Source organism: Chenopodium quinoa, unplaced genomic scaffold (assembly GCF_001683475.1).
Source record: "Chenopodium quinoa cultivar QQ74 unplaced genomic scaffold, ASM168347v1, whole genome shotgun sequence".
Classification (NCBI taxonomy): Eukaryota; Viridiplantae; Streptophyta; class Magnoliopsida; order Caryophyllales; family Amaranthaceae; genus Chenopodium; species Chenopodium quinoa.
Genome location: NW_018745533.1, coordinates 2,761,278 through 2,779,856, shown reverse-complemented (window position 1 = coordinate 2,779,856; position 18,579 = coordinate 2,761,278). Strand labels below are relative to the sequence as shown.

The 18,579-nt window shown below is 30.4% G+C and overlaps 2 protein-coding genes across 5 annotated transcripts; one reads left to right on the top strand and one right to left on the bottom strand.

Annotated features, from left to right (window-relative positions):
* Nucleotides 1–542: 542 nt before the first annotated feature.
* On the top strand, nucleotides 543–5,548 carry LOC110715844 (protein FAR1-RELATED SEQUENCE 5-like). Of its 4 annotated transcripts, XR_002510350.1 has the most exons (5): nucleotides 543–714; nucleotides 1,632–2,146; nucleotides 2,248–2,560; nucleotides 3,157–3,719; nucleotides 3,983–5,066. XR_002510350.1 is itself a non-coding variant. In XM_021894463.1 (4 exons), exons 1-4 carry the CDS (start codon nucleotides 660–662, stop codon nucleotides 3,165–3,167), a joined length of 894 nt encoding a protein of 297 aa, XP_021750155.1. In that variant the 5' UTR covers nucleotides 543–659; the 3' UTR covers nucleotides 3,168–3,910. The 4 variants fall into 4 exon arrangements, 3 of the variants coding, with proteins under 3 accessions (XP_021750155.1, XP_021750154.1, XP_021750153.1); XM_021894463.1 differs by lacking the exon at nucleotides 3,983–5,066 and having other exon boundaries at nucleotides 3,157–3,910; XM_021894462.1 differs by lacking the exons at nucleotides 543–714; nucleotides 1,632–2,146; nucleotides 2,248–2,560 and adding an exon at nucleotides 5,466–5,548 and having other exon boundaries at nucleotides 3,165–3,719; nucleotides 3,983–4,983.
* A 793-nt stretch (nucleotides 5,549–6,341) lies between these two features.
* Nucleotides 6,342–8,711, bottom strand: LOC110715846. Its single transcript, XM_021894464.1, has 7 exons — nucleotides 8,658–8,711; nucleotides 8,313–8,477; nucleotides 7,824–8,004; nucleotides 7,572–7,700; nucleotides 7,159–7,302; nucleotides 6,829–7,032; nucleotides 6,342–6,602 (listed from the first exon to the last, which is right to left on the bottom strand). The coding sequence occupies exons 2-7, from the start codon at nucleotides 8,411–8,413 to the stop codon at nucleotides 6,474–6,476; spliced, it is 888 nt and encodes a 295-aa protein (XP_021750156.1). The 5' UTR covers nucleotides 8,414–8,477; nucleotides 8,658–8,711; the 3' UTR covers nucleotides 6,342–6,473.
* Between the last annotated feature and the right edge of the window lie 9,868 nt (nucleotides 8,712–18,579).

Sequence of the window (18,579 nt, the reverse complement as noted above, 5' to 3'; positions counted from 1 at the left end):
TTCCTTCAAGAAATTAAGGTTTGTTATTCATTTTTTATAATTTTGATAATTCTTTTAGTTAATTTATTTATTGATATCTATTCTTTGCAAAATTTTTGTTGATTTTTTTTTTATTTTGGCGAATTTGTGTGAAATTTTATTTTTCATATTATTTGTGGATATGCAATTCATCAATTCGAAAATCAGCAAAAATCTGTTTTTTTTTTTCTTTTTGCGATTTCATCATTCATTTTTTTTATTATTGAGATTAATGTAAGTTTATGTCGATTTTATCTTTTTTTTTTTTTTTTTTTTTTTGCGAATTTTCTTGAAGTTTTTTCATTAATTTCATCAATTTCATTTTCTAGTTTTCTCTTTCTTCTTCGATTTTTCATTTCCAGATTTTTTCAATGTTATATGTTTTTTTGTTTTTTTTTTCCTACTTTCGAGCAATTATTTTTTGTTTTTTTCGATTTTATCTATTTTTTTTTTTTTTGCGAATTTTCTTCAGTTTTTTTTCATTAATTTTCTGTTTTTTTTGTGATTTTTCATTTCCAGATTGTTCTGTTTTTTCCTTTGCTTGAGTTTTTTTTTCCATATTTTTGTTTTTTAATGGATTTTAATTTCTAGTTGCTTTTTTGCTACAATATGTGTTTTTTTAAATAGGTTTTTGCATATTGATGGATTTAGATGGTGTTCAACCTAATTATCCTTCTTCTTGTGTTACTCATTCAGGTAATTTTATTGTTTTTAATGTTTTAATTTCAATTTACTTACATGTTCTAAAGTTTCTTTACTATGTTCTAAAGTTTATCGGTAATGTTCTAAAGTTTTCTCTATATGTTCCCATCCGAATGATAAGTGCAAATGCCATGTTCCGTTGCCTATTGAACTCCTTTTAGAATGCAGAATACATCGGAGTATGAAAGAGTGGTTGATGAAGGATTATAAAAAGTAGTACGTGTGGGTAAACAATATTGATCATTATTGAGGAAGTTAATTAATTTGATAAATAAAAAATATCTAATCCATTTTAAATAATTTGTAATGATTCAAAGTAAACTGTGGGTAAACAATATCGATCATTATTGGATAATGCCACAACAACCTCAAGGCTCGTCTTGGAGCTGGGCATTGGGGGCTTGGGAGTTGGGAATGCTACTTTATCCTAGCAATCTGACATAGGGATAGTTGATGCATGTCACTGCCACTGGAATCACCAAACCATGGCCCCACCAATTTGACATAGGGAGTAGGGAATCCTACTTTATCTTTATATTCTAAAACTTTCATTCTATGTTGTAAAGTTTACCTTCTAGTTTTAAATTTTACTTTTTATGTTCTAATGTTTACTTTCATTGTATGTTCTAAAGTTAACCTTTTAGTTTAATTTTTTTACTTTATTCTAAATTTTATTATGTATGTTATAAAGTAATTCACTATGTTCTAAAGCAATATGTTATAAGTATGTCCCTAATTTACTATGTTCTAAAGGTTATCCTTGATGTTCTAAAGTTTTCTCTGTATGTTCTAAAGTTTTCTATGTATCTTTCTCTTTATATTATAAAGTTTTTTATTATGTGCTAATGTTTTCTTCATATTCTATGACTTTCATTGTATGTTCTAATGTTTACTTTCATGTTCTAATGCAGTTGGTGATATTTATCGTACTCCAGAGGTTGTTGGATCATTTAGCCCTGGTGGTACCACTAAGGAATGGATTCCAAATGTTCCCAAGGAGTTAAAACCCAGTTTGGGTATGATATTTAAAGATCCTGAAGAGGGTCTTAGTTTTTATAAAGCATATGCAAATGCCGCTGGGTTTACTTCTAGGAAATCTACTACTAAAAGGAAGAAGAATAACAAAGATATAATTGCTTTTCAATATGGAGTTTGCAATAAGGAAGGTTTTAGGGCAATAAGAAAACCTATTGCTCAACAAACAGTTTATGAAGAAGGAAAAGTTCATATTACTAGGAAACGTTTAGTCACTCGTGTAGGATGCAATGCTCACATATGTATGAGATATGATGCTGGAAAGTATGTTGTAACTCATTTCAAAGAAGAACATAATCATCCTTTATATACTCCAAGTTGTGCAAAATTTCAGAAGGATAATAGAAAAATGCATATTATGCATAAAAAGTTGATTGTTGATAATTCAAAGGTGATTTATTTTTATGTACTAAATAATGTTTTTTTTTGTTTTGATTTACTATGTTCTAAAGTTAATTCTTAATCTTAGTAATATTTTTTTTTTTCTAACAGGTAAATGTTGGTCCTGTGAGGTCTTATACTATGATGAAAGAATTAGCTGGATCACATGATAATGTTGGTGCATCTAAACAAGATTTCAAAAATTTTTATAGAGATTTGAAGGCTTATATTGATGGATCAGATGCCCAAATGTTTGTGGATAATTTTCAAAATAAGAAAGTGCTCTGGAGTGCATTTTTTTTTCCTATGATGTTGATGAAGAAGATAGACTTTGTAGAGCTTTATGGGTTGATCCAATCTGTCGAAAAAATTATGCACTTTTTGGTGATATGGTTTCTTTTGATACCACATTCAAAACAAACAGGTGATGTTTTAAATATAAATTTCTTTCATAATGTAATTAATATTTTACTTTTACATATTAATTTTTTAAACATATGTTCTTATATTCTAAATATAATGCCTTGTGTTCCTAAACAAATATCCATCATGTTTTGATGTTCTAAACAAATATTCTTTATGTTCTAAACTATGTATGCCTTATGTTCTAAACATATATTGCTAATGTTCTACCTTATGCTTTAAAATATATCCATCATGCTTTTATGCTTTAAACATTATGCTTTTGTGTTTTACACTTTATTCTTTGTGTTCTAAACTAATATCCATCATGTTCTAAACATTATGTCTATATGTTATAAAGTTTACTTATAAGTTTTTAAAGCTTTACTGTATATTTTTAGTTTAGTGTTTATGTTTTAGAGTAATTCATTATGTTTTAAAACAACTATATTACTGCCAAGTTTAATAATTAAAGTAAATTACTATCCTCTAAAGTTTATCCTTAATGTTCTAAAGTATACCTCTATGTTCTAAAGTATACCTCTATGTTCTACAATTTACCTCTATGTTCTAAAGTTTACTTCTATTTTCTGCATAAATAATTTGTGTATGTTACAGATATAATATGATCTTTGGTCCATTTACTGGAGTTGATCATCATAAAAAATGTGTTACTTTTGCGGCTTCTTTTGTAGCTCATGAGGATATATCATCTTTTGAATGGGTTTTCAAAACTTTTCTTAAAGCAATGGGAAATAACGAGCCTGTGTGTTTGATTACCGATCAAGACCCTGCAATGAAAGTTGTTGTTCGTAATGTTTTTCAAACTACAGAACATAGGTTTTGTATGTGGCATATTATGAAAAAGGTGCCTGAAAAAGTAGGTCGGGCGATTGCCCAAGACACTGATTTCTTGAAAAAACTGTGTTCATGTGTTTGGCATTTAGAGATTGAGCCGGCAGAATTTGAAGAAAAGTGGAACAAAGTTATTTTAGAATTCCATTTGAACGATCATGAATGGTTGGCATACATGTACAACATACGTGATATGTGGATTCCAGCGTATTTCAGAGATTTATTTTTGGGTGGCATTATGAGAACCACATCTAGATCAGAAAGTGAAAATAATTTTTCACTATGTTCACAAATCCCCATCTCACTTTGATTGAGTTCTACATGAGGTAATAAGTAATTGTCTATATATGTTCTAAAGTTACTCTTTATGTTCTAAAGTTTTCCTTGTATGCTCTAAAGTTTTCTTTTTATGCTTTATAGTTTTACTATTTATTTTATAATTCTCTTTTATGTTTTCTTTTTCTCTTTATGTTTTAATAATATTTAGATCATAATAAACATGTCATGTATATTTATATGTTCTAATATAATTCACTCTATGTTCTACAATTATCTTCTATGTTTTAAAGTTAATTTCTATTTTCTATAGGTTTGAATGTGCATTGGATGCTCAAAGGCACACTCAAAATAAAATGGATAATGATTCGAAGAATAAGCGTCCGGAGTGTAAGACTCCAATTCCTTTAGAGAAAGATGCTTCTGAATTGTTTACAACAACAATTTTCTATGAATTTCAATATGAGCTTGAAATTGGATGTTTTAATTGTGGTGTTAAGGAGATGAAGAAGGACAATGAGCTTTACATTTTCAATTTGAGGGAAGGAACTAGAAGGAGGACTTTTGATGTTGTTTTTGATCCAACTACCTTTGATACCAAGTGTTTTTGTAAAAAATTTGAACGTGATGGTGTGCCTTGTAGGCATATGATTTGGGTGTGGAAGGCAAGGATGTTAGAAAAAATTCCCAAGGCCTACATTCTAAATAGATGGTGTACAATGGCTTATAAGAAGACCATTTTTGATTTAGAGGGTAATGTGTTGGAGGAATGTATTAATGCAGTAGATAAGAAAATGTTATTAAGTGATTTGTGGTCTGAAATTCATGCTTGTGTGAGTTTAGTGCAAAACAATGAAGATGATCTTAGTGATCTTGTCAAAAAACTTCGAGCCATGAGGGTAGATTTGGAACAGAAGAAAACAAATGGAAGCAACAATCTTTCGAGCAAAGTTAAAGACATTGAAATGCTTATTGGAGCTAGTCTACCTTCTAATGTTTTAATCAAACCTCCTAAAATTTCGAAGAACAAAGGCACGGGGGTTCATGTTCCAAATCAGGTCAATGTTCCAAATGATGTCCATGTTCCAAATCAGGTTCATGTTCCAAATCACGTAAATGTTCCAAATGATGTCCATGTTCCAAATGATGTCCATGTTCCAAATGAGGTTCATGTTCCAAATAGTGACAAAAGAATGAAGAGTGACAGAGAAAAGTCTATTGAACAAAGTCAAAAGAAGAAGAGATTATGTAGAGCATGTGGGGAGCTTGGTTATCATGATAGTCGTAATTGCCCTGGAAAAGTCAAGTGATATTGTAAGTAAACTTTATTTTTAATTTTCTTATATTTATTTTGTTCTAAAGTAATTATGTTTTAAGCAAGTTTAGAACATAAAGTTATTCATATATGTTCTAAAGTAATTCAATATGTTCTAAAGTGTTTTCTCTTTGTTCTAAAGTTACTTTTCTATGTTCTAAAGTGTTTTCTCTATGTTCTAATGTTTATTCTTTCTGTTTTAGTGTAATTTAATATGCTCTAATGTTTAGAATATAAAGTTATTCATTTTGTTCTAAAGTTTTCCTTTATATTTTAACTTTTCTCTTTATGTTCAAAATATTTTCTTTATATGTTCTAAAGTTTTCTTTATATGTTTTAAAGGTTTCTTTAAATGTTCTAAAGTTTTTACTCTATATAATATCATGTGTTCTAAACTAATAGAAATGGCATGTTAAAACATTTTTTAATGCTAAAATATGTGCTTATGTTCTAATATTGTTTTATTTTTTTTTCTTTACAGGTTGGTGAATATACTATTAATCCAGTTGCATGAGATGTTATATATTTAGAAACAATATCTCATTTACTAGCACGTAAAATATTATTCATGTAATTCTTAAAATATAAGAACTCAATTTATTTACTTTTAGAAACAATATATTTTTATTTCTTTTTTGTCCAATTATTATTCAGAGTATCTCTACTAGTGTTTTTCTTATCAATTTTTATGTTAATTAAAGTTGATTATAATGTTTTATAACATCTCCTGTCTTTTCATCTTCCCCCCTTTTCGTAATTATAAGTTGTTTTATTAAGTCAATTTGAACTACGAGTAATGATAGTACAAGCATTTTAGATACCTTTATTAAACAACATTTAGTTGAATCTTGCTTTAATCAACTTTTATTTATTCAAGTTTCTTAACATTGATTTACATATGCCTTCTTAGATATGCACTAAAGAGTGTATGCATTGTATTCAAAAGGAAAAATAAAGCAAAAGTAATGGATTAGAAGCAGCCAGTTTAGAACATAAGCAAATACTTTAGAACATAGATAAAAATAATTAGAAGATTAGCAAAATCAATAATTTGGACATGTAATAAGAAAAAAGTACAACATAATAAGATATAATTAGAATCAAGTTACCAATTGAATGCTTTGGAATCTTGTTACTTTGGCTGTTGTCATTTCTTGTTACTTTTTTTTAATTTTCTTATGTTCTAATGTTCTACACTTTAAGTTTTAAGTCAAAATTAATATATAATAATATATTCTAATATCCTAACTTTATAAGCATATAATTATTAAAACATAATCAAAAATACTTTAGAACATACCCATATAATTTAGAACATGAATATAATTTAGCATATAAGTTTATATGATATATTTTATATTAAAATTTTAGCATTTAATATGATTCAACAATATATTTCTTGTAACAGGTAAATACATAGAACATAAAAAATTACTGTTATATTCTTTGCAAATATCTCTCTACAAATATAAACTTAAGATCTTAACAATCATATATCCATTTTGTTCTCCTTTGACCACTTTTTTGATCTCCTAATCACTTTGTTCCGTTCTTCATTTACTTCTGCTGTTATTATCTTCCCACAATACTCCACTCTTAATTTTTTCATTTGGTCAAACTGCAAAAAAAAAAAAAAAAGAGTAACTTTTAGAACATAAACAGAAATACTTTAGAACATAAGCATATAATAGAACATGAATATAATTTAGCATATAAGTATAAATAAATATAATAAACCATAATATATCTAAACAATAACCAAACCAAACCACAACACTAAAACCATAACACCAAAACCATAAACGAAACTAATTTAAAACATGTATCTTATGTTTTAAACTTACATTGTCTAATTCTAGTCCCGAATTCCATTGTTTTACAGATTCTCCTTCATATGTTTCCATGTGCTTCAACAGGAACACTCCACAATCATGTTTGTTCTTATTGCTCTTCCATGACATACTCAAGTTTCTTGTTTTGAAGGAGGATACAAAGTCACTCTTTATATTTGAGTCAATTGAGTGAACGAAATCAGCAAATGCATTCAACTGAAAAATTGGATAAACTTTAGAACATATAAGGTAAACTTTAGAACATAAAGAAAAACTGTAGAACATATAAGGCAAAAGTTAGAACAAAAGTATAATTAAAAAAATGTAAACTTGATGTCTTACCATTAATCTATGGTAATTTCCATATTTATTGTGAAAAGGAATATTTGGTGGAAGAAATCTGTTGTCAATCAAATCAAATGTTCCTTCCACAAAGTTGACACACAGCAAATAGTAGTGATCTAGTAAAACGACCGGGAAGAAAACCTAATAGATAAACAGAATTAAAACATAGATAAGCAAAATTAGAACATAAGCATGCATTTTAGAACATAAGCATATAGATTAGAACACAAGCATATAATTTTTATAACATGTAGTTTAGAACATAAGTAAGTAGTTTAGAAGATAAATAAGTAGTTTAGAACATAAGTAGATACTTTAAAACATAGATAAAAATAATTAGAACATAAACAAAACCAATAATTAGAACATATAATAAGAAAAAAGTACAACATAATAAGATACCAAATTACCAATTGAATGCTTTTGAAGCTTGTTACTTCGGTCGTTGTCATTTCTTGTTGCATTCTATCAAACAAAGCCTTCATTCTATCATCTTGCCTTTCATTTGATTTGAAGTATTTTTCTGTACAACGTATGAGCTGAAAAAGAAAAAGAAATTAAAACATAAGTAATTAGAACATAGGTGCATAGTATAATCTATATGAGAAACAAAAAGAATCTACTCTTAGAACATAGTTATAATTTTAAGTTCGAAAACATACATAGCATTCAGTACTGAAAAAGAATCTACTCTTCTTGTCTACACCACGTCTTTTATTTTCAAAATTCAATAGGCAAACATAAGCATCCACAACATTGTTCAACATGTGCTTATCTTCTATGAGACTATGAATCTCATCTCTCGTAATCGTTGTCCCCATGTTATCAGCATACAAAAGCTCCCTAAAATCAGAACAATAAAATCAGAACATAAGCATGTAGTTTAGAACATAAGCATGTAGTTTAGAACATAAACACATAATTTAAAACATAAGAATATAGTTTAGAACATAAGTACCTATTTTAGAACATAAGCATATAGTTTTACACATGTACTTTATAACATAATCTCGTAGCTTAGAACACGCAGTTTAGAACATAAGAATGAAGTTTAGAACATAATTTATAGCTTAGATCATAAGCATATAGCTTAGAACATAAGCATATAGCTTAGAACATAAGCATATAATTTTAAAGTTTTAAAGTCTTACTTATTATCTCCTTGAGCAAACGCATACTCAGCTACCTTTCTATTGTCCACATTCTTGAAAAGTTTTTCATGTTCAACCATGAAAGGTGAACGCAAGTACATTGGAAGCTTATCCTTTCCTCTTTTTTTCCGTGTCTTTTCTTCTCCTTTTTCTTCTCCTTGTTTCCTACTTAATTCAATTAAAAAATATCACATAGATAACAAAAACCATAACTAAATCAAACGAAAATTTATTGATAACAAAAACCATAACCAAATCAAACCAAAATTTATTATTACCAAGTTCTAAATTAAAATTTAACTAAACCATAACCAACATTTGTTTTAAAGTTTACAAAATGATTACCCTTTCTTGTTCTCATTTTTTTCTTCTTTGTTCTTCTCTTCATTCTTGCTTCCTTCATTTTCTTTCTTCTCCTCTTGATTCTCCTCTTTTTCCTCCTTTTTCTTCTTCCCCTTTTCTTCTCTCTTCTCCTCTTGGATCTCCTCTTTTTCCTCCTTTTTCTTCTTCCCCTTTTCTTCTCTCTTCTCCTCTTGGATCTCCTTTTTTTCCTCCTCTTTCTTCTTCCCCTTTTCTTCTTTCTTCTCATCTTGCTTCTCTTCTTTTTCCTCTTCTTTCTTCTTCTCCTTTTCTTCTTTCTTCTCCTCTTTTTCCTCTTCTTTCTTCTCCTCTTTTTCCTCTTCTTGCTTCTCCTCTTCATCCAATGTAGGTGGATGATCTGGATTTAGAAAAGCACAATTTAGAACATTTGCTGTCACTTCTTTGTAAGTGAGTTCTGCTTCATTATCTTCTTGATTTTCTGGGACATCAAACCATAAGTAGAAACAATAAGGACACAACATAGAAATAGTTGGAAAAAATTTAGAACATTAGAAATAACTAGAATATAACCAGAAAAATTTAGAACACAAGAAGTAACTTTAGAACATAACTAATTTACAACATAATTATATTATTTAGAACATATGCACATAATTTAGAACATAATCATACAATTTAGAACATATGCACATAATTTAGAGCATAACTAATTTCAAACATAATCATATTATTTAGAAAATATGCACATAATTTAGAGCATAACTAATTTAGAACATAATCATATTATTTAGAACATATGCACATAATTTAGAACATAATCATATTATTAGAGCATATGCACATAATTTAGTACATAATCATATAATTTAGAGCATATGCACATAATTTAGAACATAAGAAAGTAGTTTAAAACATAAGCATCTGATTTAGAAAAAATTTAGAACATCAGAAATAACTTTAGAACATAACAGAAAAAATTTATAACATAAGAAGTAATTTTAAAACAAATCTAGTAATATTATTTCAAAAGAAAAAAGTTTGAAAATAATGTAAAACTACCAACTGCTGGTGAGGGGGTCAATAACTTGAAACTTGGAGGAGTTATATCAAAAGGTTGCTTCTTTTTTGGAGGAATTGGGGTTTTTGGTGACTCCTCATTCCTTTTCTCTTTCTTCTCAATTTTTTCCTCCTCGTTTCTCTCTTTTCTGTACTGCCCTTCTTCTTTTGATCCCAAATCTTCATAGCAATTACACCATAAAAATTAAGTATTATAGCAAATAGCAAAAAATAATTAGAAAATAAAAAGTAACTTTAGAACATAAGAAATATATACAATTAGGAGACAACCTAGAAATAGTTAGAATATAAAAAATTAAGAATTAACTTTAAAGCATAACCAGAAAAAATTTAGAGCATAAGAAGTAATATTAGAACATATCTAGTAAATATTAGTACATAAAAAATGAATTTGAAAATAATGTGAAATTACCAACTACTGGTGAGGGAATCAACAAGTTTTTGTCTTTATTCTCTTCATTTCTCTCTTCTTTGTTCTTATCTTTTTCCTCTTCCTTTGATCTCAAATCTGCTTAACAATTAGAACATAACTAATTTAGTACATAACTAATTTAGAACATAACTAATTTAGAACATAATCATATAATTTAGAACATAAGCATGTGATTTAAGCGCATGTTTTAGAACATAAAAAAGTACTTTAAAACATAAGCATCTAATATAGAACATAAGTATAATTTGGAAATTAAGCATGTACATGTGAAATTACCAACTGTCGGTGACTTTGGTGACTTTGTTTCCTCGAATTTCTTCCATGCCTTATCCATAACCATATCCAATTCTTCAATAAATGCCGGTTCATCGAAGACATGTTGATCTTGGCTGAGTATAGAAGGGCTTTTCTTTTCTTCTTGGTTCACGAATGTCTATAAAATAAGAAATTATAATTTAGAACATAATATGCATAATATTTATATAAATTTATTATACTTTAGAACATAAGCTGAAAATACTTTAGAACACAACCAGAAAATACTTTAGAACATAATTATAATACCTTTGTTGTGTACTTGCACCATATGTTGTCTATGAGATGTTGCATTTTTCCTGTTGTTTCTTCCTCAACAAAAAGATCTTTTGCTTGTTCTAACATGCCATACATCTCTTTAACATTCGAGGCAAGTGTTTTTGCCAAATCTCCAAATTTGCTCAAAAAGCCCTTCATTAGAACACAAAAATATTTTAGAACATAAAGGACATAACATGGATAATTTAACAGAAAAGGATTAAATGGAGCATAAAATATAATTTACAATATAAACTAAATCATACCATCATGTCATTTCGAGAAGTTGTAGAACTAGAACCTATTGATGATTTTTCCATTCTCTTCTCTTTTTCCTTTTGTTTTGGTTGTTTCTTTTTTCCTTTTGGTGCCTTCTAGTATATAAATTATAAAATTTAGAAAACAACAACATAAAGTGTAGTGTTTAAACATAAACATATACAAATATCATACCACAATTGATTCCATTCTTTCCAAGAGTTTTCCATATCCAAATCCATGATCTTTTTCAAACTTATATCTCACTTGAATCCTTTCCTTTGTCCACACCGAAATTAGTGGACATTTTCTTGGTTTTTCTAACCCTCCTCTTTGTAGACGATCAAAATAGAATACCTATTTAGTACATGTTAAGAATTAATTAGAATATTTTTCACACATTTTCAACATAACAAGAATAATATATATACATAATGGTAAGAATTTAAAACTTACCATTAGAAAAGGTAAAGGACCTGTAAAGTAAGAATTTCCCTTCTTCCATACACTTACAGAATCTTTCAAGTGCTCAATCACAAATGTGCACCAATCCAATTCAGCAATTTTCTTTACATCCATACAACTATACAAGAATTTAATGTATAGTTGTGGGTTGTTTGTTGATCGAATGCAACAATTGACAACACATACCACAAAGTTCCAAAGAAATTCATCAGAAACTGATTTTTCCTTCTTCAATTCTTGAATTCTGTCAATCAATCTCTTGTTGGTTGGACTTCCCTTTTAGAGGTAAAAAAAACATATAAATTAAAACCTATGGAGATAATAGATCTATTTTAAAGCAAAAAACACTTTAGAACATAAGCAAAGCACTTTAAAACATACAATTTATAACATAAAATTCATACTTTAGAACATAAAATTTAAAACATAACCACATTATATCATCATACTTTTTTGAGGCCAAACTTGCTTCTCCAAGCTTTTAGAAACTTGCTCCATTTCAGATTTGACTCATCATTTGGTTGCTCAATCCTTTTGCCTCCCAATGGCAACCCATAAGCCAAATGAACATCAATTGCCTCCAAAAAGATTTCTTGTTTTCTCTTTGGTAACATCAAACAACATCTCTCCGTGTCAAAATTCGTAACCAAGTTTTCTGTCAACCTAGAATTATAATGAAAAATGTAAGATTTAAAGCACAATACAACTATATTTAGAATATAATAGTCAATCTTTAGAACATAGAAGATTAAAACATTTAGTATAATATTTAAACTTTTGAACATAATTTAAAACATTATATAATAAAAAAAGTCTATTTTAGAACATAATAAACATACATTATAACATAACAAAAAATTAATTTAGAACATTAGTGTATAGCAATTCAAACATGAGAGTTCATAATTTTAGAATACAAGAAGTAACTTTAAAACATAAGTAATTTACAACATAATCATATTATTTAGAACATATGCACATAATGTAGAACATAATCATACAATTTAGAACATATGCACATAATTTAGAACATAGCTAATTTCGAACATAATCATATTATTTAGAACATATGCACAAAATTTAGAGCATAACTAATTTAGAACATAATCTTATAATTTAGAACATTAGTGTATAGCAATTCAAACATGACAAATCATAATTTTGAACATAACATTGATAATACTTATGATTTTAAAATATGATTTTAGAACATAACATTCTACTACTTACGTAGAATTAATATGGATTGGTAAATCCAATTCCAAAAAGCCTCCAAAACCAATGTTCCGAATAGCTTGCTTTTGTTTTTTCCGAAAGATTTATCAACACATCCTTCATGAATTGAGTAGGAGGTACTCTTTGATAAGGTTGCCTCTTAACTAGTTTATCTTGCTCATTAGCTTTTACTACTTGGACATCTTCACCATCTTCTTCTTTTTCAATCTTTCTTTTCTTCTTCTTCACATCCTCACCATGAATAGATAAACATAATTAGAACATAGATAAGCAAAATTAGAACATAAGCGTGCACTTTAGAACATAAAAATAAAGATTGTAAAGATGAAAGAGTATTATTACCTGAGTTTGATTTTTTTTATTGATTTTTTGTTCCTCCTCACTATCATCTTCCATCTCCTCTTTTTCATCTTTCTCTTTCATCTTTACATCACCCTTATTATCATCCTCACCATCATCTTTACTATCATTATTCTTGTCATCATCCTCTACATTATTACCCTCTTCTTCTTTTTGATCTTTTCCTTCTTCTTGATCTTTTTCTCTTCCTTCCTTTTTTTGCAATTTTCGAGGTGGTTGAAGCCTTGTTGGAAGTTTTCTATGTCTTATAGCAACACTTTTACTTTCAATATGCTTCTCAAATTCCGATCTATCAATTACTTCCGCTTCAACGTTTTCAACTTTCCTTTAAAAACAATTAAAAATAATTAGAATACAACTAACATTAAATAGAGTGCAAATATAAAGGGATAAGATGAACATAAACTATAATGGATACATATTAGAACATAATACAAATCTTCAGAACATAAGAGAAAATTTTAGAACATAATGGAAAACTTTAGAACATAATGGAAAACTTTAGAACATAATACAAATCTTTAGAACTTAAGGGAAAACTTTAGAACATATTGGAAAACTTTAGAACAAAATTTAAAACATAATAGGTAAAGTTTAGAACATTAGTTTAATTACCTTTTTCTTACATAAGTAATTTCTTCTTCTTGTATATTAGTAACTCCTCCTTCTGATTTTGCTTCATTTTGGCCTTGCATTTTGCTGAAATTTTAAGAAATAAAAAACATTAGTAACATTCCAACATTATTATTATATTTTTGAACATAGGAATAATTTAAAATATGCTGAAAAATAGTTTAGAACATGCTAAAAAAGAGTTTAGAACATGCTGGAGAGTGAAAAACCCAAAATAGAATGAGTAAACTAGAAATTTAAAAGACAAATGAAACAGAAACATGATAAGGTTTGATTGAGTTTATTTTCAGCCCATGTTCTAAATTATTTCAACCTATGTTATAATTTTTTCCTATGTTCCAAATTTTTCTACCTATGTTCTAAAGTTTATTTTCAGCCCTGCAATCACAAGTTCACTACCAACAACCCCTAACCAATTAGCTGCTGCTGCATAAATCAACCACCACACTACAACCCCTACAAACAGAGGCAATCGCACCAACATCACCAATTTTGAAAAAAAGTTTATGAATTGGGCATGACAGAATTTTATATTGTACACTATATCTGATTGTTCTGCAAAACCTTTCAGAACTAATTAATCTTCAGTCTGACATCTGACAAATGTTTAACATTATTAAATCAAATCCCATGTAAATGTAATTTCATCTTCTCAGGCTTCTCTGTTATTTTGTCCATTTTATAGCTAAAAACCAAATCCTACTAAATTAATAGATTATGTAATACTAAGTACTGTAAGGACTTAGAGGGTCAGAGCCCACATTTTTGGTGTAGTGGGAGAGGGTTTTATACTTTTACAGTTTTTATTTACTCTACGAAGTACTATATGCATTGTTCTTTTAGGTTAGCCAGGCTAGCCGCTATCGAAAAAATCAGCAAAAATCGAACACTAAATTCGAACTATAGATCCAGAAAAATAAGAAAAAATAGAACATAGAGAATAAGCCAGATTTGTTTTTAGACATGACTAATTGATGCAAGCAGAATAAGTAATGCCAAGTTGTTCAAGCTATGCTTGCTCATTAATCTTCATACCACCATATGACAACAATAGCCACCATCCATACCACCATATGCAACAAAATCTTCATACAAACATGGCTTCTCCTCTCAATGACAACAATAGCCACCAAATCAAGGCAACATGTACAGCAATCCCGGTCACTCATATTGTGTCCATTGGTAATCCAAAAGATGACTCAGACTCACTACTCATCAAACTCAAAGTCGATTTCAAGCCATTAAATAACATTGACGGAAGAGTGTTATCACACATATCCATCAACAACAAATACCAGATACATATCCATCAACAAGAAAAAAAACAGTGATTTTAAGAAATACTGGACATTCATATTCATAGCTATAATTTCGCTTACTAACGAAATCGAGCATTTAGCAGACATTTTAAAAAAAACGCAAATATCAACTCACGAAATATCAAAAACAAATCAAAAAAACCATAAAAATCGAAAACAGAAAAACCATTAAAATCGAAAAAATCATCGAAAAATCGAACTAAAAAAACATAAAAACGCAAATATCAAATCACGAAATCGCAAAATCAAATCAAATAGTCGGAAAACATAAAATCGCAAAAATCAAAACAATAAATCGCAAAATGTACTTGAACAACATGCTAAGTTCATGGAAATTTGAACAAAATCGAAAAAAAAAAACGCAAAATCAAATCAAAAAATCGGAAAACATAAAATCGCAAAAAGCAAACCAAAAAATCGCAAAATCTACTTGAACAACATGCTAAGTTCATGGAAATTTGAACAAAATCGAAAAAAAAACATACCTGAGTCGAAAATCCTTCAAATTGCAATTTCTATGGAGATTTTTGGGGGTTTGCAAAAGAGAATGAGATGAGCACGAAGAGAGAGAAAGTTAGAGGAGAGAGAAAATTTTGATCGGGTGGTAGGGCCGTAGGGGGTATGAGGAAAAATACGTGTTTTAATCTTAACCGTCTAAATTACCTTAATCCTACGGCTGAGATTGGTTCTTATATAACTAGGGTTCTTATATAAGGAGGGGTTCTTACCGGATCCCTCCCCTATATATATATATATATATATATATATATATTGGTCTTCTTGATAAATGCACGTGTGAGTTTTTGATATGTATCTTGTTGACACTGTTAGGGTACAATCTCGGGATCATATATGCCATTTAAGTGATCGCGGTGCAGCCACAACCAATCGCTTCGAAGGGCCAATACCATACACTTCCTCAGTAGACAACCACACTAGGTGTGTTTCACTCCATTTTGCAACATTGTAGAAGATGTTAATCATTTCGTTGTATCGTTTTTTATTGGAGATCTTAAGATATTATTGTGATATTATTGTGCATATCTTTGTGATATATTAGGAAATATATCTTATGTGAAGATATGATAGAATATTGTGGGGTTGTTACCCTAGCTTATATATACTTGTATTGTGCCATGAAGTTGAATGGGAAATACAGAGAAGATTTTCATGAATTGTCTCTAATTTAATATGTTATCAAGAGCCTAGTTAAGATCAATTTTTTTTTTCCGCTCAATTTACATAATTGTCGAAAATTTCTTCTGCCTCTTTGAAGCAATTTTATTTTTCCTTGCTTGAGTTGTGAGAGATGACTGGTGGTTTCGGTAGTGGCGGCTCAGGCAGTGATGGAGGAAAAAGCAAAATTGACATGACATATCACCTTGGTTCAAGTGATGGACCCGGGAATATTATTACTCCGATTCAACTTCGAGGTGAGAATTATGATGAATGGGCGAGGGCTATACGTACCTCGTTGAAGGCAAAACAGAAGTATGGTTTTATTGATGGTACTATCAAGAAACTTGCTGATGAGGATAAGCTGGACGATTGGGCTGCCATTCATTCAATGTTGGTTGCCTTGATTACGAACACTTTAGACCCCTCGGTGAGGGCTACAATCGGCGAGTATGATGATGCTCAATTATTGTGGAATACTCTAAAAAATCGCTTTTGTATGGTAAGGGGTACCCGAATTTGTCAATTGAAGTTGTCCTTGGGTGAGTGTAGGCAAGGCAAGTCTGATTCGGTTGCTGAGTATTTTGGGAAAATTGCAAAAATATGGGATGAATTGAACACCTACCTTGCTGTTCCTTCGTGTTCTTGTGGAGCATGTAAATGCAATATTGTAGGGCAAGTGGAGAAATTGAGACAAGAAGCCTTTGTTCATCACTTCTTGATTGGGTTAGATGATGCATATGGCTCTCTACGAGGCCAACTCTTGGCTCAAGACCCTATACCGTTGGTTGATAAAGCGTATCAACAACTCATTCAAGCTGAACGCTTGCGGGGCGGTGAGACGACTATGACTGTGGCTCGGGAAAATGCTATGGCATTCAAGGTGCACCAAGACTCTTCATCAAAACCCCAACGTTCGAGTGATACTTCGGACAGATTATGTGCCCATTGTAATCGCGTAGGGCACGAGGAATCGGACTGCTACCAACTCCATGGTTATCCACCACGGTGGGGAGATCGGCCTCGTAGAGGAAGAGGAAGGGGTCGTAGAGACTCTGGTACACGCAAGGGCAGCGGTGCAGCCCGCAATGGGGGGCGAGGAATTACAGCACCTGCTGCCTCTGTTCGAGCAAATAAAACAGGGGGCAGGGGTCCTCTCAGCAATCTTCGGCCACTGCAATAGATGGGCTGTCTTTCGGGTGTTTTTTCGGCTCAAATTCAGCAGCTTATTGAGCACTTGGCGGCTATGAAACCGAAACTTCAGGGTAAGGATAAAATAGATTGGATTATTAATACCGGCACATCCAACCATGTGACTTGTGACCTATCCCTATTGACGAATGTTTCTAATGTTCAACATTGTCCGGTGGGACTACCAGACGGGAAGAACGCCAATGCTTCTAAAATTGGCACTGTGATTTTGGAAGGGGGTTTGAGAATTGAGAATGTTCTTTTTGTACCTCAATTAAATTGCAATTTAATATCTGCGACACAATTGTGTGATGAATCTAATTGCACTCTGCAATTTACTAACAAAATTTGTGTTATACAAGACCTAACGACGAGGAAGGTGATTGGAGCGGGTGAACGAGTGGATGGACTATATTATTTCCGAGGTGTTCCGGGAGTGAAGGCTTTGAAGATAGACAGTGATCGTTCGACATAGTTATGGCATCAACGATTAGGACACCCTTCGGGAAAAGTTCTACAATCTCTTCCATTTGTGAGTAGTTCTAATAGGAGTTTTAACAATAAAGTATGTGATGTATGCCCTCGGGCAAAACAACATAGAAGTAGTTTTCCCAATAGCATTAATAGAGCTAGTCGTATTTTTGAACTTATTCATGTTGATTTATGGGGACCTTACAAAGTTGCTTCGACTTGTGGTTCTCATTATTTCTTGACTATAGTCGATGATTTTTCTAGAGGAGTTTGGACGTATTTATTACGTAATAAAACTGAGGTTGAATTGATGTTTCTTAATTTTATTGCTTTGGTCAAACGTCAATTTGAGCATGAGATTAAATGTGTCCGTAGTGATAATGGTACGAAATTTAATTCATTGCGTGACTACTTCTTTGCTAATAGGATTATATTTGAGACTTCTTGTGTTGGGACACCTCAACAAAATGGGCGTGTTGAGCGTAAGCATCAACATATCCTTAATGTGGCACGAGCTTTGTGATTTCAAGCCAATTTACCTCTTCGATTTTGGGGGGAATGTGTGCAAGCCGCTTGTTATTTGATAAACCGTACTCCTTCTAGATTGCTTGGGTTTAAAACTCCATATGAGTTTTTTTTTGGAAAACAACCTTCGTATGATTATATAAAGGTGTTTGGGTGTTTGTGTTACGCTCACAATCAACGTAGCAAGGGTGATAAGTTTTCCAAGTAGAAGCCGAAAATGTGTGTTCTT

Bases quoted from the DNA above. Each gene is read 5' to 3' on its own strand.
- LOC110715846 (XM_021894464.1), bottom strand. From the start codon at position 8,413: ATGTACTTGCGTTCACCTTTCATGGTTGAACATGAAAAACTTTTCAAG. The intron at 7,033-7,158 runs GTAAGACATCAA...CCAATTTTTCAG, and splicing joins GAAATTACCATAGATTAATG to TTGAATGCATTTGCTGATTT. The intron at 6,603-6,828 runs GTAAGTTTAAAA...TTTTTTTTGCAG, and splicing joins CGGGACTAGAATTAGACAAT to TTTGACCAAATGAAAAAATT.
- LOC110715844 (XM_021894462.1), top strand. From the start codon at position 3,676: ATGTTCACAAATCCCCATCTCACTTTGATTGAGTTCTACATGAG. The intron at 3,720-3,982 runs GTAATAAGTAAT...TATTTTCTATAG, and splicing joins TTGATTGAGTTCTACATGAG to GTTTGAATGTGCATTGGATG.